The sequence below is a fragment of the Pan troglodytes genome, chromosome 19 (genome assembly GCF_028858775.2).
Source record: "Pan troglodytes isolate AG18354 chromosome 19, NHGRI_mPanTro3-v2.0_pri, whole genome shotgun sequence".
Taxonomy (NCBI): domain Eukaryota; kingdom Metazoa; phylum Chordata; class Mammalia; order Primates; family Hominidae; genus Pan; species Pan troglodytes.
In genome coordinates, this window is record NC_072417.2 from 30873541 (window position 1) to 30898647 (window position 25107).

Here is a 25107-nt window from a genome sequence, read left to right on the forward strand (position 1 = left end):
AGTGGTCTCTGCAATTCCAACACCAAGTTGGTGCAGCATTTACTTTCAAACACTTTGTGTACTATACATATTCTGAGCTGCATTTTCGCACACAAGTGCTTTGCATGACTATTTTTACTCATTCATGACTTGGAAGACTGTTTTATTGGTCTATCTAGCTAGGTCTAGTTTATTCAGTCCAATATTTCAGAAGATTCTGTTGTGTCCATGGTAAGAAAAAGAAAGCAACAACAACAAAAAATACAGTTAAACAAATGATTCCCGTGGCTATTACTATTTTCCCAAAGCTACCACTATCACTGGGTTTAAATTTAATTAGAAAATTGCTTTCAAAACAGTCGCTTAAAAAAAAAAAAAAGAGATTTGAGATATTGGCTGAAGAATTCAATTTTACTTCTGATTTTAATTTGTATAGCTTTAACTTTACAAATAAACCTTACTACTAAAATTCAAGTTTCTGTTACAATTATTAGAGCTTTTTATTTCAACAATGATGATATAGTATTTGTAGTAATTTTCTATGTGATTTGGAAAATGGAGAGAGATAAAATGTTTTTGCTCTAGTCTGTTAAAATTCCTCCAGTTAATCAATTCGGAAAGGCTTGATTATACCTCTAGTTCTAGGGGAAAATCATAGATACAGTTAGGTTTTCAGGTTGGCCACAGAAACCTATTTAACCCATACCAATATACATGAGGAACAGGACTAATAGTACTATTAAGAATCTAATCAACATTTATAATACTTTCATTAGAAAAAATGCATGCTAGAAACAGTTAAAAATGGCAGATTGAACACATTAGTTTATCTCTTCTCAACCCCTCTAAGAGACAGTTGAGGAATAAAATAAATACTAACTCCTAAGAAAAAAGAGAAAGGGAGCACTAATGTGTGCATATTTTCATAAATTTTTCCAAGACAGTAAGGAGATGGAGAAGTTATCACCCAAATGCCCAGAGTGAATAAAGGTGAAGATGAAGCTAATTGTATTAGGCCGCAGAATTCCTGTGAGGATCAGCTCTCTGGCAGTTACCATGCAAGGTGGGAAAAAGAGAAGGAGCAGAACCACTTGGGCCTCCTCCATTATCCCACACAGCCAAGTGACTAGCCACCTCTACCACCCACCTCCTCTCGTGAGAGAAAAGAAATTTTATTCTTTGGAAATACTGAACCACAGAAGCTCCAGAATAGAGGATACCAGGCAAAGAAGGCTGGAATGAGGTACAAGGGAAAGGCTCTATGTTAATCTCTGAAACCTCTCCCTTTCTCCCACCTCATTTGTAGAAAGCTAACATCCCATTCTATAATTTCCTAGGCAGGAAAGCAGAGGAGCCTTTTCTGGAAGAAACTGAATGGTGTCTGCCCTCCCACCCCCAAAATTAGATTTCAAAGTTGCTATGGTCTTCTGCATGTGTCTCCCAAAATCCGTACGTTGAACACTTAATCCCCAATGCAACAGTATTGGAAGGAATGGCCTTTGGGAGGTGACTGAGTCATGCAGGCTCTGCCCTCGCGGATGGGATTAGGCGTCCCTCTAAAAGGGCATGATGGAGGGAGTCTGTCCCTTTTGCCTTTCCACCTTCTGCCATGTGAATTCCCTCAGAAGAATTCAGCATCAAGGCACCATCTTGGAAGCAGACAGCAGCCCTCTCCAGACAACAGAAACTGCCAGCTTCTTGTTCTTGGACTTTACAACCTCCAGAACTGTGAGAAATAAATTTCTGTTCTTTTAAGATTACCCAGTCTGTGGTATTTTACTATAGCAGCACAAACAAATAGATATATAGAAAACAAAGCAAACAAATACAAATTCTGACATCCAAGGCTACTCTAACAAAGAGGTCAGTTCACAGCATAATTATATTTAAAGAAGCCAAAAAGCTCTGCCCAGGTTTCAGAGATTCCGAATAATAAACTTTAATGCTTTACTCTTAAATATGAACAGACAGTTAAGGATTGCCTGCATCTGAGGAAATCCTCATGCACAAACCAAACAAATAGAAAAGAGACTCAAGGAAGCAATGCAGAGAACAAAATAAATAATTAAAAAGGAGAAAAAAACCCCCCAAACTTACAATGAATATCCCAGGAGTGGGAGAGGGTATACTTTGATAAGAGCAGGATGCTGTGAAAAAGACTAAAATGAGAAATTAAACACTAAACAGAAAATTTTAAAAAATCCAACAGAAGAACTTAAATGAATGAAAATCTCTGATATAAAACAAAAAGAAAGCCAAAAGACAAAAAGATAATATCCCCTTGCTTATTTGCAAGACAAGACAAAAATTTAGAGGATAATCCAGAAAGTCAAACATCTAACTAACAAAGGCTGGGAGAAAATGTTTGAAGGAATACTGAAAATTTTCCCAAATCAAAGAAAGAACAGGAATACAACTGCAAAGACCTAGTGCAATGAATAAAAAAGGGCCTCTGTCAAGACACATCATCATGAAATGTAGAACACCACAGGTAAAGAGAAGATCCTAAGCAGTTAAAGAAAAAACAGGTTACATATAAAGAGGTGATCATATGTCCCAGTTTACCAAGAAAGTCCTGGTTTACACCTGTTGTCCTAATATGCTGTCAGACTAGCACCTTACATGTCCCAGTTTTGATAATAAATTATACAGTCGCCCTACATATTAAAGAATGGAAATCTGAATGGGAAAAGACATCTCAATAGCAAGAGCAGATAGCAGAGGACAGCAAGGTACCTTCAAAATTCTATGGAAAATGACTTCCAGACTCAAATTCCATATACAGCCTTATTATTATTATTATTATTATTATTATTATTATTATTATTACTACTAAGACAGTCTTGCTCTGTCACCCAGGCTGGAGTGCAGTGGTGCAATCTCAGCGCATTACAGCCTCTGCCTCCTCAGCCAAATTATTAACCAAGTATAATGAGAGTTACATAAATGCATTTTTCATACACGTAAGGACTCAACAAGTTACTTTCTGTGTACTCTTTCACAGGAAGATGTACTTCAGTAAATGAGTATACAAAAATCAAGACATAAGATATTAGAAACGAGAGGTCTAACTCAGGGAAGAAGCAAAGGCAAGTCCCAGGAATACAGCCAGCAGGCCTGGTGTGCAGCCACGCCAGAAGAGTCCAGAGAGCTCTAGGATGAGGTCTCCAAGGGGAAAAAGTAGAAGGGAGGTGCAAAAGGATAGGTTATTTTATATATTCAAGGCATGTGGAGTATATAGGGAAAAACAGCAATAGTTACACAGAAAACTAGGCAAATCTTTTAAAAACAGGCATTATTAGCTCTAGGAAAAAACAAATTTGTAAGAAAAATGTAATCATAATATAGCGCTTGTTCCTATAGTTGGGATGTTTGTCCCCTCCAAACCTCATGCTGAAATTTGCTCTCAATGTTGGAGGGGCCTAATGGAAAGTGTCTGGGCCATGGAGGTAGATCCCTCATGCATAGATGAAAGTCCTCCCTTGGTTGTGGGGAGTGAGTTCCCGCTCTGTTAGAGCCCAGGAGCTGGCTGTTGAAAAGAGCCTGGCATGCCTCAGTCCTCTAGCCTCCTCTCTTGCCACGTGATCTCTGCACATGCCAGCTCCCCTCCGCCTTCCTTCATGAACAGAAGCAGCCTGAGGCTTCCACTAGAAGCCCAATCTTCCCAGCAGCAGAAGAGTGAACCAAAGAAACCTTTCTTCCTCAAAAATTACCCATTCTCAGGTATTCCTTCATAGCAATGCAGAACAGACTAAGACACTTGAGAACAACATTTACTTAGTAATAATAATGTAAACACTGACTGACAGCCATCCTAGCAGGTATGATACATTCTCATTGCAGCTTTGATTTGCATTTCCCTAATGGCTAATGATGCAGAGCATCTTCCTGTGCTTACTGGCCATTTGTATATCTTCACTGGAGAAATGTCTATTCAGACCCTTTGCCCATTTTTAAATGAGGTTATTTGTCTTTTTGTTATTGAGCTGTAAGAGTTCTTTACATATTCTGGATACCAGTCCCTTATTCATTTTCCTTCTGTAATGTCTTTTTGAGGTTGCAGTGCGCTATGACTGCACCACTATGGTCCAGCCTGGGTGACAGAGTGAGACCCTATTTCAAAATAATATTCCTAAACTCAAAGAGTCAAGTAGCAAGCAGTCTTCTAGATTTTGTCAACAAGCATGAAAAGCAGCCACCTTTTGCAAGGGAAAGTGCAATATTTACAGAACAACACAGGGAAGAATGAAAGGAAATCAGGTTATGCAAATAAGGTCTAAGAAGTATCTTAATACTAAAGTTACAAATAGTCCACCTTTGGTTACTCAAATAAGAGAATGCATAGCTAGAGGCTACCACTGAAAAAGTCAGCCTAATTCTGCCTCACTGCCCTTGGTCTTTAAGGATTTGATTAGTTTTTCCACTTTTTGATTCTGCGTTGCAGCATGCCTCCACTCCGGAGCTAGCGCTAAGGCCTACGATTTGGAAGAAATGATAACTTCATTCATTGAATAAAGCAGTACTATTTTCTCAGCACAAGCCCTAAAATACTTCAAAGGCCATAATATTTCACTAAGCTTGGCCATTTGGGTTAAAATTTATTAGTCAACACAGAAAACTTTCTCATCAGACCCCATATATTTCCATTAGGCATGATATATCGTGTCTCCCAATGTCTAATTATTAACTAGAAGTGTAAGTAAATCACTATCAGTATTAGGCCCTGATGAGTGAAGACAGAGTAAGAATTAAAGCAATTCAAATGCTAAAAAACTTGCCAATTTGCTTTTCTGTTTCCAACAAATAAAAGGAATTTTACAAGGACTAAGTGACTGACTTATGCAATTCTTTTTTTTTGAGACGGAGTTTTGCTCTTGTTGCCCAGGCTGGAGTGCAATGGTGTGATCTCAGCTCACTGAAATCTCAGTCTCCTGGGTTCAAGCGATTCTCCTGCCTCAGTCTCCCTACTAGCTGGGATTACAGGCATGCACCACCAAGCCCAGTTAATTTTGTGTTTTTAGTAGAGATGAGGTTTCACCGTGTTGGTCAGGCTGGTCTCGAACTCCTGACCTCAGCTGATCCACCCGCTCTGGCCTCCCAAAGTGCTGGGATTACAGGGAAGAGCCACCGCACCTGGCCCTCTTTTTTTCTTTTTTAAATTTAAGGAAACCTCTTTTTTTTCTTTTTTTAGAGACAGGGTCTTGCTCTGTCACTCGGGCTGGAGTATAGCGGCACAATCATAGTTCACTGTACAGCCCTGAGGTCCTGCGCTCAAGTCATCTTCCTACCTCAGCCTCCTGAGTAGCTGGGACCACAGGCGCAAGCCACCATGCCTGGTTACTTTTTTTACTGTTTATTTTTTATAGAGATAGGGTCTCACTATGTTGCCCAGGTTAGTCTCAAGCTCCTGGGTTCAAGCAATCTTCCCACCTTGACCTCCCAAAGTGTTGGGATTGCAGGAGTGAGCCACTGTACCCAGCAAGCCATGCTTTCTAATCCATACTAAAAGTAACAATGTACGGAAGGTGCTGTTTAGATTTTCCAAGAGTTCCCACTTCAAAAATTCTGCCCATTGGTCACTAGATGGATGTCTTGGTGTGTACCTCCCCCTCCATTTATAATAAAGGCAGGAAGAAGGGTTTTAGATCCTCTCGGATACCAGCTCAGTTACTATTTTTTAGCATTCTTTATTTAGCAGGGTTTCTTTTACTATATGTCATTTGTGTTTAAAGAATAAAAAGGAAGTCATTCTGAACTAGAGAAGGATTCACAAGTAGGAAACTGAAAGGGTAGTACTAACTTGTATTCTGTGATTATGTCCCTTAAGAACCAAAAGCCCAGCTGAAATAAATCTCTCCCTATATTTCCAGCATTCTCCCTCTAGCCTTCAGATGCCAATAATTCTTCAGCCCCACCAGAATCAATAAACCATCAATCCTGCCACCTTTTCAGCATCCCTCTTCCTCTCCTCCTGTGCTTACTGCTCTCCTTACGCAGGTGAATGAGATTCCAAAATCCATCAGGATAATCACCCCTGATATACACCCTGAACTCCCCTGCAAGCTATCCTTTTGTCGTACAGACCCACAGTCCCTTAGGGATAGATGTATCTTGGAATTCAGAATGTTTCATATTTTAGAAAGGTAATACACTGCATATGTCATAAATGTGTCAGCAGAGTCTGGGGCAGCACCCCAAAGTCAAACACAAAATTTCTGTAGCAAAATATATATTCCCACATATATGTGATAAATAAAGCCTATAAATAGCTTCATGTTCATTCAGATCAGGTGCTGCCACCACAATAGTTTGCCAAACTTACCAAAACAAACAAAACTACGAGTTTTCAGATTTTTAATCTCGGAATTGTTGGCAAGGGATTATTTCCCTGTACTTCCATGGCAAAACCCCAAGCCATGTTAAATCTCAGTACCTGCATCCACATGGATGAATGTAGTGAGAGAAAGACCAGATCTTGCAAACTGGCCTCACTTTCATATTACCAGTAACCTGTGGGTCTTTTAGGCTACCTGACAGTGCAGCTACGCTTTCCTAGTCCATTCACTCTCTGAGGTAACTTTTTCTTACCCTCTCTTTTCTCAAACCTCCATATCCTCCTACATCTTATCACTCTCGGCTCCTTCATTCATAAGAAATATCATAAAATAACATAGAAGCACTCACATGAGGACTCTGCACATGCTCTCACCCCTTACCTCCCTGCAACTATACTCATAAGTCCTGCCTTCCCTCTATCCATCACACCAACCCCTCCCTACTTGTGTACTGACCAGCAATCCCTACCTCTTTCCTGCAACATCCATTTTTACCTCTCTACGGGATCATTTCCATCAACATACAAAATACATCTCCTATCTTAAAACTCTCTCTCAAACCTTCCAGCAGCTGTCCCATTTCTCTATTCCCATTACAGCAAACCTCCTCAAAGCTGTCTATACTCACTGTCTCCAATTTATTTCCTCTCACTCTCTCTCTTTTTTTTCAGACAGAGTTTAGCTCTTGTTGCCTAGGCGGGAGTGCAATGGTGCGATCTCAGCTCATTGCAACCTCCGCCTCCTGAGTTCAAGCAATTCTCCTGCCTCGGCCTCCCAAGTAGCTGGGATTACAGGCGTCCGCCACCACGCCTGGCTAATTTTTTGTATTTTTAGTAGAGATGGGGTTTCGCCATGTTGGCCAGGCTGGTCTTGAACTCCTGACCTCAAGTGATCCACCTGCCCTGGCCTCCCAAAGTGCTAGGATTACAGGCGGGAGCCACCAAAAAAAAGTCTGCAACCTCTACCTCCTGGGTTCAAGCGATTCTCCTGCCTCGGCCTCCTGAGCAGCTGGGAGTAGAGGCGCATGCCACCATGCCCTGCTAATTTTTTGTATTTTTAGTAGAGATGGGGTTTTGCCATGTTGCCCAAGGCTGTTCTCAAGCTCCTGATCTCCAGTGAACTGCCCAACTTGGCCTCCCAGAGCGCTGGGATTACAGGTGTGAGCCACCATGCCCGGCCTCCTCCCATTCTCTCTTGAACGCCCTCCACCACTCTACTAAAAGAGTTCTTGTTGGTCAGACATGGTGGCTCGCACCTGTAATCCCAGCACTTTGGGAGGCTGAGGCAGTCAGATCACTTGAGATCAGGAGTGTGAGACCAGCCTGGGCAACACGGCAAAACCCCATCTCTACTAAAAATACAAAAATCAGCCGGGTGTGGTGGCGCACGCCTTTAGTTCCAGCTACTTGGGAGGCTGAGGTGGGAGGATCACTTGAGCCTGGGAGGCAGAAGTTTCAGTGAGCCCCACTGCACTCCAGCCCTGGTGACATGAGACCCCGTCTCAAAAAAAAAAAAAAAAAGTTCTTGTCAAGGTCACCAATGGCTTCCACATTGCTAAACCAAGATCAATTCTCTCTCAGCCCTCATCTTACTTAATCTACCTGCAGCATGAAGATTTACTCCTGTTTTTTTTCTAAAAGTTTAATAGTTTCAGCTGTTATGTTTGGGTCTGTGATTCACTATAGTTAACTTTTGTGTAGGTGTGAGGGAAGGCTCCATCTTCATTCTTTTGCATGTGGATATCCAGTTGCTCCAACACCATTTGTTAAAAAACAAAACAAAAAACTGTTCTTCTGCCCACTGAATCGTCTTGGTACTCCTATTGAAAATCAATTAACTATAAATGTAAAGGTTAACTTCCGGACTCTCAATTATATTCCATTGATCTATATGCCTAGCCTTATGCCAGCACCACAATGTCTTGATTATTGGAGCTTTGTGGTAAGTTTTGAAACTGGAAAGTGTGAATGCTCCAACTTTGTTTTGTTTTGTTTCCAAGATAATTTTGGCTATTTTGGGTCCTTACATTTCCATACGAATTTTAGAATCAGCTTGTTAATTTCTGCAAAAAAAACAAAAAAACAAAAAAACAAAAACAGCAACAGGAATTTTGATAGGGATTGTTTTGAAGCTTTAGATCAATTTGGGGAGTACTGTCATCTTAATAATGTTAAGTCTTCTAATCCATGGACATGGGACAGCTTTCCATTTATTTAGGTCTTTAATTTCTTTCAGCAATATTTATAATGTTCAGTGTGTTAAATATTTCATCTTCTCGGTTAAGTTTATTCCTAGGTATTTTATTATTTTAGATGCTTTTTTTTTTTTTGAGATGGAGTCTCGCTCTTTCACCCAGGCCGGACTGCAGTGGCATTATCTTGGCTCACTGCAAGCTCTGCCTCCTGGGTTCACGCCATTCTCCTGCCTCAGCCTCCCAAGTAGCTGGGACTACAGGCGCCCACCACCACGCCTGGCTAATTTTTTTTTTTTTTTTTGTATTTTTAGTAGAGACGGGGTTTCACCGTGTTAGCCAGGATGGTCTCAATCTCCTGACCTTGTGATCTGCCCGCCTTGGCCTCCCAAAGTGCTGGGATTACAGGTGTGAGGCACCATGCCCAGCCAGATGCTATTTTAAATGGAATTATTTTTCTAATTTCCTTTTTAGGTCATTCATTGCTGGTATACAGAAACACAACTGATTTTTGTGCATTCATTTTGTATCCTACAACTTTGCTGAATTCATTTATTAATTAGCTCTAGTAGTTTTTTGGTGGCTTCTTTAGATTTTTTTTTTTTTTTTTTTTGAGACGGAGTCTCCCTCTGTTGCCCAGACTGGAGTGCAGTGGTGCTATCATGGCTCACTGCAACCTCCACCTCCCGGGTTCAAGTGATTCTCCTGCCTCAGCCTTGCGAGTGGCTGGGATTACAGGCGTACACCACCACGCCTGGCTAATTTTTGTACTTTTAGTAGAGGCGGGGTTTCACCATGTTGGCCAGGCTGGTCTTGACTCCTGGCCTCAAGTTGATCTGACCCACTTGGCCTCCCAATGTGCTGGGATTACAGACGTGAGCCACCGTGCCTAGCCGGTACTTTCTATACATAGGATCATATCATCTGCAAATAAAAGATAGTTTTACTTCATCCTTTCCAATTTGGATGTCTTTTCTTTTTCTTGCCTAACTGCCCTGGCTAGATAGTATGATGCTGAATAAGTGGCAAGAGCAGACATCCTTGTCTTGTTCCTAATCTCAGGAGAAAGCATTCAGTCTCTGGTCAGTGAGTATGACGTTATTTGTGGTTTTCACAGATGCTCTTTATCAGGTGAGGAAGTTTCCTTGTATCCCTAGTTTTAAAAATGTTTTTCTCATGAGAAGATGTTAAAGGCTTTTGCTGTCTCTATTGAGATGATCATGTGGTTTCTTTCCATATTCTATTGATATGTTATAATACATTAATTGATTCTTGATGTTAAACTAACCTCGCATTCCTGGGCTAAATCCTTCTTGGTCATGGTGTGTAATCCTTTTTATGTTCCTTTTTTTTTTTTTTTCCTTCCTTCCTTCCTTCCTTCCTCCCTTCCTCCTCCCATCCCTTTTTCTCTCTCTCCCCTCTCTCTCTTTCTCCTTCCTCCCTCCCTCTCTCCTTTCTCTCTCTCTCTCTTTTCTTGGTCTTGCTCTGTTGCCCAGGCTGGAGCACAGTGCCACAATCACAGTTCACTGCAGCCTCGACCTCCCAACCTCAAGCAGATCCTCCCACCTCAGTCTCCTGAATAGCTGGGACTACAGGCATGGACCACCATGCCTGGATAGTTTTTTTGCTTTTTATAGAGACGGGGTCTCCCTGTGTTGCCTAGACTGGTCTCAAACTCCTGGGCTCAAGCAATCCTCCCACCTTGGCCTCCCAAAGTATTGGTATAACAGGCCTAAGCCACTGTGCACAGCCTGTAATTTCTTCTTTGTGATGTTTTAGTCTGGTTTGGGTATCAGGATAATACTGAATTTACCTTTTTTTTGTGGGAGGTGGGTAAGAGACAGAGTTTCCTTCTGTTAGCCAGGCTGGAGTGCAGTGGTATGATCATAGCTCACTGCAGCTTCAAACTCCTGGGCTCAAGCGATCTCCTCCTTCTTGAAACACTTTCTTTACATGCAACCTGGAAAATCACTCTTCCTTTATTCTCTCTTACATCACTGGTTGCTCCTTCTTCATCACTTTTGTTGGTCCTTCCCATCTCCCCAATCTATAAATATTTGAATGTTCCAGGACGTGGGCTTCGAATCTCTTTTTCTCTCTGCCTTCATTTTCTAGGTAATCTCATTCAATCTCATGGTATTAAATACAACCTATAGGCTGATGGCTCACAAATTTATACCTTCAGCCTGGACCTTCCCATGAACTCCAAAAATATATATATAACTCTTCAACAACTCCACATGAATGTGGCAGAAGTATCATAAACAATATAACTAATCTGTAACCAAAATAAAGCCAACATAGGTCCTAGTAACAAAAATAAAGCCAACATAGGTCCACAGGGGTTGGGAGGAGGGGGCAATATAACCAAAACCGAGCTCCTGATTTATCTTCCAAACTAGCTTCTCTCACTGTTTTTTCCCAACTCCGTAAATAGCAACTTAATCCCTCCAACTGCTCAGGCCAAAATCTTAATGGTCATTCTTGACTACTCTCTTTTGATATACCACATACAACCCATCAGCAAATCCTGTGTCAGCTCAACCTTCAACATAAATCCAGAATCCAACCAGTCTCTCTTCCAAAACCACCGTAGTTTAAGCCACTGCCATCGCTTGCCTGGATTATCACTAGAGTCTTTTAACTGGTCCCCTGTCTGCCACCTTGCCCCCCATTCTCTCATGTCTACTCTTAACACAGCCATCAGTGATCCTTTTAAAATATGAGTCCAATCATATTACTCCTCTATATTCAAAATCCTCTGGTAGTTTCCCATCTCAGCCACATCAAAGTGCTACAGCGGCCTACAAGGTCCCACAGGACCTGGTCTCCCATTACCTCTTGACTTCCTCTCCTACCATCCTCTTTCTTGCCTACTCCCCCACCGACCCCCATGACTCTGGCCTCCCTGATTTTCCTGGAACACGCTAGCCTCTCTTTTGCCTCAGAGTCTGTGCACTTGCCATCCCCTTTGTCCCTAATGCTCTTCCCCCAGACAACTGCATGGCTCTGTTTGTCATTTCCTCAGGTCTCTTCTCAAATATCTTTATCTCCTAAACATCCTAAATTAAAACAGTAACCATCACTTCCCTATCCTAGGGCTTGCTTTCACCATAACCAGTTTCATCATTCTCTACTGCATTTGTCACAATGTAGTTCCCTGTTTCATCCTACCTCTAAGCTAGAATGAACGCTCATGAGGGCAGGAACTTTGTTTTCTTCCAGCCTCTAACAGAGCTCCAAGAGAACTTTCTGTGGTAATGGAAATGTTCTACATTTGCACTATCCAATACAATAGCAACTAGCACATGTGGTTACTTAGCACTTGAAATATAACTAGTGTGACTGAGGAGCTGAACCATTTATTTTATACTATTTAAATTAATCAAAATTTAAATCTAAACAGCCATATGCGGTTACTACATTAGACAGCACAGCCTAGGACAGTAGTTGCTCAATAAATACACAGTAGATACTCAAATATTTGTTGAATGAATGAAGGAAAAAAGAAATATGACTTTTTTCCTCTTTAACTTTTTATTACAGAAATTTTCAAACATCCACAAAAGTAGACAATAGCAAAATGAACACTCTTCTACCTATCACCAATCTGAAGGTTCTTCTACCCTGAAATAAGTAACAGTGGATACCAGCAACTCCATACGGCTTCCAACAATGATTACATTCTTGGAAAATATGGAATTTGTATAATCCAATGTTTATGTCAAATAGTGCCTCGTAAGGCCTTTTACAAGTTATAGAGAAATTACTGTAGAATTAGATCAGGTGTATGTTGAGGGGTAAACCAGTAGGCTAATGAATGCTTGAGGCATGTTTGTGAGAACCCTAGAGAACCACATGTACATTTTTGTATCAAATACCTGATTGCTCTTTTCAACATTTATTTTCTCCACCTTAATTTTATTAAAGTCACACTTTTAATTTTGTGACTGCATAGATATTCACTCTTCTTAGGTAACACAAATTCTTTGGGCAGGGATTTTGGTCTTACTAGCCTTTATAAAACTAGCATCTGGCATAATAAATGTTTTTGTTGTTGTTCTTAGAGACAGGGTCTCACTATATTGTCCAGGCTGGCCTTGAACTCCTGGACTCAGGCAATCCTCCTGCCTTGGCCTCCCAAAGAGCTGGGACCATAGATGTGAGCCACTGTGCCCAGACTAATAAATGTTAACTGAATAAAGTTTATAACTGTATAAAAGTGATACTTGTGAATCGTCAGAGTGCTAAAAGATACAGTAGATCTCCAATGTCCTAAACAGATATAGATTTGAAAATAAAATTCTCAAAGGATTTTCAAACTTGTCCAATCAGAAGGGAGTATAATGTGTCAGAAAGAAAATCAAACTGGGAGCAAGAACACAGGTTTCAATGTCCTATTTCACTAAGTGGGTAAATCTTACAACAGTCATGTACTTCCTTCAGGCTCCATTTTCTGCACTTGTGAAAAGAGAGTTTGGACTTGATGGTCTCCAAAGACGCTATCCAACTTTAAAATGATTATGTTTTTATCTAGATCAACAATACATATACATTTTTTTTTTCCATAAGTTACTGGGTTACAGGTGGTATTTGGTTACATGGCTAAGTTCTTTAGTGGTGATTTGTGAGATTTTGGTGCACCCATCACCCAAGCAGTAGATACCGCACCATATTTGTAGTCTTCTATCCCTTGCCCCTCTCCCACTCTTCCCCCCCCGAGTCCCCAAAGTCCATTGTATCATTCTTATGCCTTTGTGTCCTCATAGCTTAGCTCCCACATATCCATGGGAACATATGATGTTTGTTTTCCACTCCTGAGTTACTTCACTTAGAGTAATAGTCTCCAATCTCATCCAGGTCACTGCAAATGCTGTTAATTCATTCCTTTTTATGGTTCTATAGTATTCCATCATATAGATATACCACAGTTTCTTTATCCACTCGTTGATTGATGAGCATTTGGGTTGGCTCCATGATTTTGCAATTGTGAATTGTTCTGCTATAAACATGTATCTGCAAGTATCTTTTTCAAATAATGACTTCTTTTCCTCTGGGTAGATACCCAGTAGTGAGATTGCTGGATCAAATGGTAGTTCTACTTTTAGTTCTTTAAGGAATCTCCACACTGTTTTCCACAGTGGCTGTACTAGTTAACATTCCCATCAGCAGTATAGAAGTGTTTCCCTGTTCACTGAATCCACACCAGCATCTACTGTTTTTTGATTTTTTTATTATGGCCATTCTTGCAGGAGTAAGGTGGTATCGCATTGTGCTTTCGATTTGCATTTCCCTGATCATTAGCGATGCTGAGTATGTTTTCATGTTTGTTGGCCATTTGTATATCTTCTTTGGAGAATTTTCTATTCATGTCCTTAGCCCACTTTTTGATGGGATTGTTTTTTTCTTACTGATTTGAGTTTGCGGTAGATTCTGGATATCAGTCCTTTGTCAGATGTATAGAGTGTGAAGATTTTCTCACAATACATATACATATTTGAAGATGCCTATAAACTTCCCCTTTCTTTGCTAAATCATTTTTCCGATATGTTACTTTTAAAGGAGCAACACATTAATACTAAGACCTCATGCCTACTTTAGTGAAGAGGTAATGTCTCCATTTCTTGAGGAGTGCCAAATTCTATACTTGAGGCTACTAAAATACTGCTGGGATCCTGTGTTTAATTTACACTCAGTTGGCTGACACTGGGCATATTAGTACAAAAAGGGTAATTTTGGCCACATATTTGCCTAGCAAACTCTCCAGGTACCATTTGTGTTTGAAAAAGTTTCTTCAACACTTCTAAGCCAATTCTTATCTCTTTCCTAGCTGGCCCTGTAAAATGTACTGTTTTAGGCTTCGTTCTGAGGTTTTACCTTTGTTTAAACGAAGTAGTGGTACTCAAGTCATGCTCTGATGTTTTTTAAAGCAAGAAACCTGAAAGAAATGAGGGCCAGTCATGTGCACCTTACCTTGACGCTCCTGTTTGATGAAATTTCTAGACTTCGCATTTAAAATGTGGCTTTTGCTTCCTGTTCTGTGCAGCTTCCACAACAGTGAGCCCAAGCTAGCAACCAAATGCTAATATTGATGACATACCTGGGTCTAAACATTGACAGATATACAATGGCAGCACTTTTGGTGGAAAATGTCTTAAAGAAGCAGAAACTACCATGCAGTTCCAATAAAATTCTTATACATGGTATACAAAATAATCTTGCAGTTATTAAAACTGAAATTTAATTGGGCCCTGGTATTTGCTTTGAGTTGTTTTTAATACCATTACTATGCCCCAAGAAACCTAATTCCATGCTATATCTTCAATCATAATTTCAATTTTTAATTTTTATTTCATTTATTTATTTATTTATTTATTTATTTATTCTCTGTCGCCCAGGCTGGAGTGTAGTGATGCGATCTTGGCTCACCGTAGCTTCGACCTCCTGGTCTTAGATGATTTTCCCACCTCAGTCTCCAAGTAGCTGAGATTACAGGCAAGTGCCATCACATCTGACTCATTTTTTTTGCATTTTTTGTAGAGACGGAGTTTCGCCATGTTGCCCAGGCTAGTCTCAAACTCCTGGGCTCAAGTCATTCACCCACTTTGGCCTCCCAAAGTGCTGAGATTACAGGTGTGAGCCACCATGCCTGGCCAATTTTAAAATTTATGTACTTCATACATATGTTCTCTCTAAAATAACCGTAAATATCTATGTGTAATAAGTTTCATCAAACTTTTAAGAAACACTATCCAGATCTCAAATAACAGCAACATTTTAAAGTAAAACTAAAAACAAAATACTGCCCTGAACAGAAGACATGAGTCCAACAACTCATTCACAGAGGCAGGTTCAAATCAGACTTAAAAACATGTTATTAACCATCAGTTGAACCACTGGAAAGATATATGCCAATAGTAAGAATATCATCCTGCCAGGCTGGGTGCCGTGGCTCACACCTGTAATCTTAGCACTTTGGGAGGCTAAGGTGGGCAAATGCTTGAGCCCAGGAGTTCGAGACCAGCCTGGGCAACACAGCAAAACCCCGTCTCTACAAAAAATATGAAAATTAGCTGGGTGTGATGGTACCTGTCTATAGTCCCAGCTACTTGGGAGGCTGAGGTGGGAGGATTGCTTGAGCCCAGGAGGTCGAGGTCGCAGTGAGCTGAGATTGCACCACTGCACTCCAGCCTGGGCAAGAGAGTGAGATCCTGTCTAAAAAACAAACAAACAAACAAAATAAATCGATAAATAAAAACAACAAATATATAAAAAATATCATATCACCATTAACATAAGGGTAGCTTGAGACACCTCTTATTCACACTAAGATCTAAATGCATACAATTCCACCACATCACCTGTCCATATTAATCGCTCACCAATTTAATTAGAGTAAACTGTCATGTCAAAAAGCCTGCCTCTTCTCTATTTCTCAACATTATCGACTTTTAATAGTTCACTGAATTAGTAATTACTTGTTTATGGCATTATCAAATGTCTTAGACATAAAAATTCAGCATGTGGCAAGGTCAGTTATAGACATGTCCTGATGGCAAATGAAAGAAGAAATTTAACCCATCAAAGTGGTCATCAAAAGAGCAAAACCTATTATGCCGTTCTCTAGATACTCTTGGCTAGAGTCAAAGTGACAGGACAAACCAGATCAAAACTAAACAGAGCTAGAAGCAACATACAAAATCCTAATGAACTCTTAGAAATCCAGGTATTGATCTGTCGACATCTAAGCTCAATTAGTCCTTTCAGAACAAAATATCGCATGAAGTGACAAGAAACTAGTTTGCGATCTGGGATATGAAAAGAAGAAAACCAGCCACTTTATATAGCTTATTGCTAAGTGCAGTTACATCACAATACAAGGATCTTGTGAGGATTAAATCAAGACACATGCCAAGTACCTATCTACTTAGTCCAGGGACTGGCACGCCACTAGTGTTTAGCAAATCCTGGTCCTTCCCTGATTCTTTAAAAACTTAGGCTTATCAAGTCAAAGATCATCTGATGGTTTAAAAAAATAAAACAAAACAAAAGCCTTAAATGGTGATACAGACAACAGATCTGAAGAGAACTGAATGTTATGAAGTAGCAGATAGGATCATGACATAACAAACAGACACTGAAAACATTTCTGAATGGCTCATCCTTCGTGGTCATTTACAACCTTCATGTTTTGTGAAACTGCCTTTAGGAATGCGCTTTGACAAGAAATAGGCCAACTGTAAAGTAATTCTGTTTGGAAGTAAAATCCCGCAATGCTTTTCTGAAGCAGATGAACAGTTTCTCTCATAAAACCTTCACCATTGGCTATACTTCATGCTTTCAGCAATTCCAGTTTCCAAACAAACCGGTAACAAAACTATAAAGCTAATTTTTTCATTAGAATTGTTTAAGTAACATAAGTTCAATAAATCATTTGCCTTCTAAGGAAAAAAATTACTTTCTAACACAAAATACTTTTTCTGGTTCTATGAAAATAAAGCTTATTTATTTACAAAGTGAAAACTGTAATACTACAGTGAAATCTCTTTATGGCTCAAGAATGAAATATTTAAGAAATAAAGGTATGGACAGAGCAAGACTTGGTCTAAGAAGTCCTGACATTAACTACCAGTGTTGCCATTTACTATATGATGTCAGACGGTTACTTAACTTCTCAGGGTGTCAGTTTCTTCTAAGGTTCTTTTCAGCTCTAAAAATGATAAGATTATTTATGATATCAGATACTATCTTCTATGGCCCACACACATACATATGTATGTATGTACACACACATATACATATGTATGTATGTACACACACATATACATACATATATACATGTACCTTTATTAAATAATACAAGTATATTTTGAAAGATATGGTAACTTAAAGCCCATTAAGAAACAAAGAATGAAAGTGTGAATGAGTATGTGTGTGTAGAGGGGGAGTGTTCTGAGCCCACACATCATTCTCAGTAGTTAGGGCATTCACACAGCTTCAAGACACCTGAATTAACCAAGTAAGCCTTTAAACCCTTACAATGGAACATTAAAATTCAATGTGGCTATAATCTCTTCCTTACAAAACACGAACCCAAAGAGTCTGGCTTCAAGTATGGTTTTAAAAAAGGGGGAATGTATTATATTCACCACCCAGCTCTTCCATATGACCATGTTAAAAAAAAAAAAACACACAAATGAAAACTCACAGGCCCATTGTAATATATTGAACCACTTCTGAATGCAACACTTAGCTCAGGCTTACTACTCTGACAAATAAAGGAAAGCACTTTATGAAGCCAATTTAATTGGGAGGTGACAGAAAACATACAGCCATTTTCTTTAGCCTTATCACTGAATTGGCTTCAGCTCCAATCTCTGGCAAATCCCACTCAACAGAAGAAATTAACCAGGTCAGCAGAACAGGTGCTACCTTGTGTCTGTCAAGGGCCTGGCATCACCACAATTACTTGCACACAATGAAGCAGTAATCTTTACAGATCATCTCTCCCAAGAAGCATATTTGGGAGGGGGAGGAAAACTGAAGGGTGAGGGGAGTGGGAAGAAGAAGGGGAATGGGAAGCAAAGAGAAAAGGCAAGAAAAGAAAATGAATGTGCAGCTGCCTTGCAGCTCAGCAGATGTCGGAATGTGATGTACGAGGCTAGGATAAGCTGTCGTAGCCTGCTGCCAAAGAGTGGTAAGTGATTAAAGCCTGCACAGTTCTAAGCACCATATTTAGAATCTGCAGGGTTTCAAGACTTGCACCCATTCCTTGCTGTGCTGCCAGATGTTGGCAACTGGTCCAGTTCCTACTGACTGTGCACGGATGGCAGCAGTTGGTGTAGCAGCAAAGCAATCTGGAATGCTTCCGGAGATGCTGTACATTAACAAGTGTCACCCATCATTCACCTTTACAGAAGGCTGAAACAACTCCAATTTGCTGCCACTTCCCTCTTGGGAAACAGCCAAGATAAAGTTGTGCCTGGCAGCCCCATTTGTTTCACTCAGGTGTTTTAGCTGCCTTGCTGACCTCTATTAGTTTAAGTTTTAATTTAGATTAACCCCAGCACCCCAATTAACCAGCAAGGGGAAAAGCTAAGATGTGACTAGTCATAACTCTGAAATCAGAATTTATCGAAGTTAAAATTATTAATTGGGATGAAGGGCCAATCAAGTAATGCTATTTCTTTTTAAACAGACCTCCAGGCAAAAAAAAAAAAAAAAAAAAAAAAAAAAATTCAGACTAAGGATTGCCAACAGAGGCAACTTCTCCCCAGTAATTTCAGTTTATTTTATTAAGCCTATTTAATTTATGATGCACTTTCCATCGAACAATGTACACTTCAATTAATGAGGACTGGAACATTTTTGATTGTCTCCCGTGATCTCACACAATTATACAGCATTAATATCCCATATCAGGTACTTCCTTAGACACTCTAGAACAAAATAGAGTTCCTTACTCTTCTGACAAATGAATATAATAAGAGAAGAGGAAAAAAGAATCAGGACCTCTGACAGGGAACAGCTGCAGCCACACCAATCTTTTTTTCCTATACCCTCTCGTCATTACTTTTAAGACTTACTTATGGCAATAATTTTATCAAACATTATAGAATGAATAAAAAAAATTAATAGAAAGTCTCTTTCTCTTTTTAGGGCAAGACCAGAGGTATCCCCAATATAAAATCACTTGTTCTATATTGACTTTACATGTAATTTTCCTAAGAAGTTCTTCTTCATATCCATATACACAGTACAGCAGTCATGGCTAAACCCTCAACAAGCAGTCGCAAATTACCTGGCTAAACTTAGCACATTAAAAATTTGACAGAGAAAAAAATTATCTTGATAAACAATGGCTCAACAATAACTGGTATATCACTGCTGAACAGCTTCCTCTATTCTCCACTAAGCTAGAAAGGGTACAGCCTAACACACACTCTATTAAGAAGTATAATTTGTCTGGCCGGGTGCAGTGGCTCAAGCCTGTAATCCCAGCACTTTGGGAGGCTGAGGCAGGGAGATCACGAGGTCAGGAAATTGAGACCCTCCTGGCTAACACGGTGAAACCCCGTCTCTACTAAAAATACAAAAAATTAGCCAGGCCTGGTGGCAGGCGCCTGTAGTCCCAGCTACTCGGGAGGCTGAGGCAGGAGAATGGCGTGAACCCAGAAGGCAGAGCTTGCAGTGAGCTGAGATTGCGCCACTGCACTCCAGCCTGGGTGACAGAGCGAGACTCCATCTCAAAAAAAAAAAAAAAGTATAACTTATCAAGAGACTCAGGAATACAGGAAGTTATTTTAGTTCTCTAGAAGAGCCCAAATGTTTAGTCTATCTTAACGGTCTCTGGCATCATTAAAAAGAACAGCATGCCAGCAGAGAGTAATGTCAGGGAAAGAAGTGGGGGAGTCTGAAAACATATTGAGAACTGGACTATATTTCAACTTCTACCAATTCTCTCTGTCTTCAAAAGCACTATGCTCTTATTATAATCAACAGTTGCAGACATTCTCAATACATACTTAACTGACTTCAACAGGCACAAAAAGACATTAAGAACAAGATTTAACAGATAATAGGATCAGTAGCGCAATTCAAGAACTCTGGGATCCCAGCCCTCCAGCTCCACGGCCCATTCTAATAGTAATGAGACAAGAAACCAAATAACTAACAAATCCTGCATCATCAAAAATGGCTCAGAAAGAACCCACTTGACTCAGAGAAAAAAACCTGAAACTGTTTTACAGCTAATTTACACTCAAGCAACAACAAAGTAGCTATAGCTGTTTTCATTTCAAAAGGAAAACATAAAATAGAAGAAAAGCAACAAATCCACAATGACACTGTAAGTCGATTTTGAACGCGGGAGTTCTAACTCACTGTCTGACTCTATCCTTCCAAAATAAGCAACTTCTTTGTTCAGAGAATTCTATAAGCTGCTTTAAAATGCTAAAACATGATTTGTAACAAGAGAGTGTAAAAGTCTCACCTGGTGGTAAAAGTCATCATCATCAAAGATTTCTTCATCCAAGTCCTTCAGATGAGCATTAGCAGGGGCTTGAGGAAGGATCTCCTATGTTAACAATGAGTAAGAAAAGAGTGAATCCCAACAAGGTTATCTAACTAACGTAGCTACTATAAATAATATGTAGAACAGTCAAAGCACTGTTTTCCTTAAGATATAAAAAGTTCTTAAAATTAAAAAACAAAACAGTCCAATATGAAAACAGGCAAAAACATTAACAGGCAGTTGACCAAAAAAACCCATAAATAATCATATGAAAATATGTTTACCCTCATTCAAATTAAATATGTGTAAATTAGAATTAGAAGATACCATTTTTCACCTCTACGACTGAAATTAATGCAGCCTTTTTGGAGGCAATTTGGCAACATCTATCAGAATTTGGTGTATTTTCTTTAACACTTCCACTTCAAGAAATCTACCCATATATTTATACGAACACATAATACATGTACAGGAATCTTTCCTGTAGCAGTGTTTCTGAAACTGGAGACAACATAATATCCATTGTTTGCATAAATGATAGTGCATATCCATATAATGGAATACTTTGAGGTCATTAGGAAAAATGAGGTAGCTCTCTAGGTAATGAAATGGAAAGAGTATCTAGGACTTATTAGATTTTAAAAGTTGCAAGACTTTAAATACAGTTGTAATATTTTACATATTTATACTACATAAATGTCTCTCATTTAGTAAAAAAGGCAACCATATTTATACATATATATTTGTTATTTGCACACATATATAGTTACACAAATAGAAAAGACCCAAAAACTTGTTACAACTATTAATTATTAACTGTAAACTTGTTACAACTATTAAATACTGAAAATTTCACCTCAGGAGTTACGTTAACAGGCAATTGACAAAAAAAAATAAAAAAATTTCACCTCAGGAGTGAAATTTTCAGAGTAGAGAATTTTGCTTTTCATTTTAAGTTGTTATAAACTAAAAAAGCATTAAGTATATATTTCTTCTAAAATTAAAAAATTTTAAATGTTTCCTTTAAACAAAAGAATTTGACTATTCCACTTCTGCACCCTTTCTAAAGTACCTAAATGGCAAACGTTGAGCCTAAAGTACACACTTGTTTCAATACTGACATTTCTACAGAAGTAGCTTTAAAACTGAATTTTGAAAATTGGATTATGAATGCTTCTACTACCAGACTCCTGCATCAAACTCAAAATTAAGAGAAGATGACACACAGGAGTTAATAGAAGCCCCATTTTAAAAAACTCTCTCCTCTCACATACACTCAAGTTTCTCTCAGTAATCCAGTAAAGTAGTGTTGCTTTCCTTTCTCTCACTAACCTCTTATATAAACAGGTAATAGCTACAAGTTTTTCAGCTAATAAGCCTCATAGAAACTATTCCCCATAATCACTCTGCATTACAGAGTTCTTACCGGTTCCCCTGGCAAACTCTCTGGGTCAGGCTGAGCTGCTGGCTCAGGTTTGCCAAGAACTCGATAGACAGAGCGCTTGGTCTGTGTCCTTCGAAGTAATCTCTCTTTGTCCATCAGAATATGGTCGATCTGAGTCAAGATTGAGCGTTCAAAGGCACCAAAACCCTGCAACAACATTAAGCAGTGTCAGATAATGCAGAAAATCAGTGCTGAAGGCAAGCTACATTGGTTTCTCTATCTTTCTGTGTCAGCAGAGAGATAGAAAATCGTCTTTTCAGGAGGGACTTTCTGTAAAGGACTGAGTTTGTGAGTGGCTATAATAGTTCTTAAAAAAAAAAGTTAGTCTTAAGCAGGTCATATCATTTTTCTACACACGGAGATTAGCTTCTGATACTTTAATAATTATTGCTTTGAAATCCACTCCTTTAAAGTATTTGGATTTTCAGCACTTGAACACTTACAAGGCCTCAATTTTAAGAATTAAACATTCTTTCTAATAAAGTTAAAATCCCAAGTCTGAATCGTATAAACCCCAGTGCCAGAAGTTCAGTAGATTTTGCTATAGAAATGAATGATTACCATTACATCGTGACAACATCCATATAAATGAGCTGTAGTTCCAATTTCTTAAAACTTCTTCAAGTTGCCACAACCTATCTTACACATACATGCACGCATACACACACTTGCCTTCCCCAGTTTTCCAGAAGCCAGTTTGGTTTTATCGTGCCATTTCTGAAGTGTGCGGTTCCTGTAGACTGTAAAGTCGGCAAAGCGCTTTGCCATGAAGCTGGGATAGTCCTCCATCTCCAGCTTCCTCTTTGCAGGGACCCTTCTTCGTTGCTGCTTCTTCTCTTCTACCAGCTCATCATCTTCACTAGAAATCTCCTCACTAGAAAACCAGTAAGAATATTATGTCCAGTGTAAACAAACATTACTTAAAATTTAAAAACTAGGCTCACATAAAGGACTGAGAATATTTAGGCCTTACCTGTTCTGTCTCCATTCAAAATAACACCAAAGATATAAGGATGGCTTTTGCTCTTTGAGAAGAATATTCATGAGATCAATCAAAAACTCGTGTAACTTTTTTTTTTGAGACAGTCTTGCTCTGTTGCCCAGGCTGGAGTGCAGTGGCGCGATCTTGGCTCACTGCAACCTCCACTTCTGGGTTCAAGCAATTCTCATGCCTCAGCCTCATGGGTAGCTAGGATTACAAGTGTGTGCAACCATGCCCGACTAATTTTTTTCATATTTTTACTAAAGATGGTGTTTCACTATGTTGGCCAAGCTGGTTTCAAACTCCTGGCCTCCAGTGATCCACCTGCCTCGGCCTCCCAAAGTGCTGGGATTACAGGGCATGAGCCACCACACCCAGCCTCATGTAACTTTTAAAACAAATATAAAAAGAACTAGTTTCAAAATATTTTTTAAAAGGTAAGTAAACCATAAAAATAAATGAGGTTTTAAAAGAATTATTAGAAATGTGTATGAACCAGGCCTGCAGTATTATACGACAATATTTAAAAATTAAACACATAACCATATTTCTACGACCTTAATCCTCAAATCAATAAGGGAAATGTGTCTCTCTGTAACCAACTGTTAAGGAAAGATGAATAATATTAGTTGAACCAAATACAAGAGAAGCTGAATGTGAAGAAAACTCAAAGCGGTAGGCAACAATTAGCACTAACTAACCAGCAGTGCCATCTATGCAACTGCCATGGCAATGTAATACAACCTCCAACTATCTGCCAGTTGCACTCACTGGATTACTGACCTCAACATATAATAGGTGCTCAATAAATGTGAGCTTCCTTTCTGTCCTCCCAACTAGTTCAGTAGATAAAAAGTGCAACAAAAGATAAGCTCGAGGGAAAAAAAGCAAGCAGGTATATACAGCAGGTGTAAACAAAAGGGGGAAAAATCTTCATCAAATGTAATAATTTCAGGGGGAAAAGATAATTATTTTGCTGTTTTCTGAAATTTTTCCATCTTTCATAATAACAGCTTTTATTCAAAGGAGATGGCTGTGACCAGTGATTCCAATATATGGTATGGGCACAGAATGTTTCATAAACATTAATTAAGCATTAATATTTTAAAAATGTGCTTTTGGCCAGGTGAAGTGGCCCATGCTTATAATTTTAGCACTTTAGGAGGCTGAGGTGGAAGGATGGCTCGAGCCCAGGAGTTTGAGACCAGATAGGGAAACACAGCAGCACCGTGTCTCTACAAAAAAAAAAAAAAAAAAAAAAGTAGCCAGGCATGGTGGCAAGTGCCTGCAGTCCCAGCTATCTGGGAGGCTGAAGCAGGAGGACCGCTTAAGCCCAGGAGTTTGAGGCTGCAGTGAGCTGCGATCACATCACTGCACTCCAGCCTGGATGACAGTGTAAGACCCCATCTCTAAAAAACAAAGTGCTTTTATCTTCTAATTCCAATAGATCTAAAGAGAAGGCAAGCCTTTGTCTAAGACCACAAAGCACATCAGGTACAACTAAATATAAAAATCTAAAATCTAATCACCAACTTATGTGCCATCCTGACCATCAGGTAAATATGAGACTCTATTTTACTAACATTAATATCTGCCTGAAGAGAAATTAGCTTTTCTTTCATAAATGATGGGAAACTATCCAAATGAAAAGAAAATAAGCAACTCCATGATTCTGTTCTCTTACCTTCCCGCATTGGGCTTTGTCCCATCTACTAGATATCTAGTGTCTGGGTACTGGAAAAGCAACTCTTCCTGAAGACCTACCAATGACCTCAACAATGCTTTAAGTGCCTTGTGACCTGGGAAATAAAGGACAGAGAAAGGACAATTAATTATCTACAATTCTCCAAAGTAGGTGATGCCTATAACTCATGACTCCTGAGCAGTTCTGGCTGTGGGGAGTGAAGGGGAGGCACAGGATACGCACAGGAACTAAATACTCTCTGAAATATTCCCAAATGGAAATAACAACGTTGCCTACTTCACAGGATTGTTGTGAGGAACAAGCAAGATCATGCATGTAAGGTGCTTAGAAAAGTGTCTGCAAAGAGTAAGAGTCCAATACATTGTCAGCTCTTAAATGTATTAAGTTTGACAAACTCCTCCCCGGCCTCTCATTATAACCATTAATTTGTTCCGTTGGTGTTAAGTTTCTTAGGTATC

At 39.4% G+C, this 25107-nt stretch overlaps 1 protein-coding gene across 1 annotated transcript in view; it reads right to left on the minus strand.

Moving 5' to 3' along the window:
* Positions 1–25107, minus strand: part of AATF (apoptosis antagonizing transcription factor) — a 101990-nt gene that overhangs the window by 39417 nt on the left and 37466 nt on the right. Inside the window, exons 5-8 of the mRNA XM_511427.9 lie at positions 24629–24743; positions 22635–22836; positions 21945–22109; positions 20498–20581 (exon numbers count right to left, since the gene is read on the minus strand). Coding sequence (XP_511427.4) covers positions 20498–20581; positions 21945–22109; positions 22635–22836; positions 24629–24743 — 566 coding nt within the window. The remainder of the gene's footprint in view (positions 1–20497; positions 20582–21944; positions 22110–22634; positions 22837–24628; positions 24744–25107) is intronic.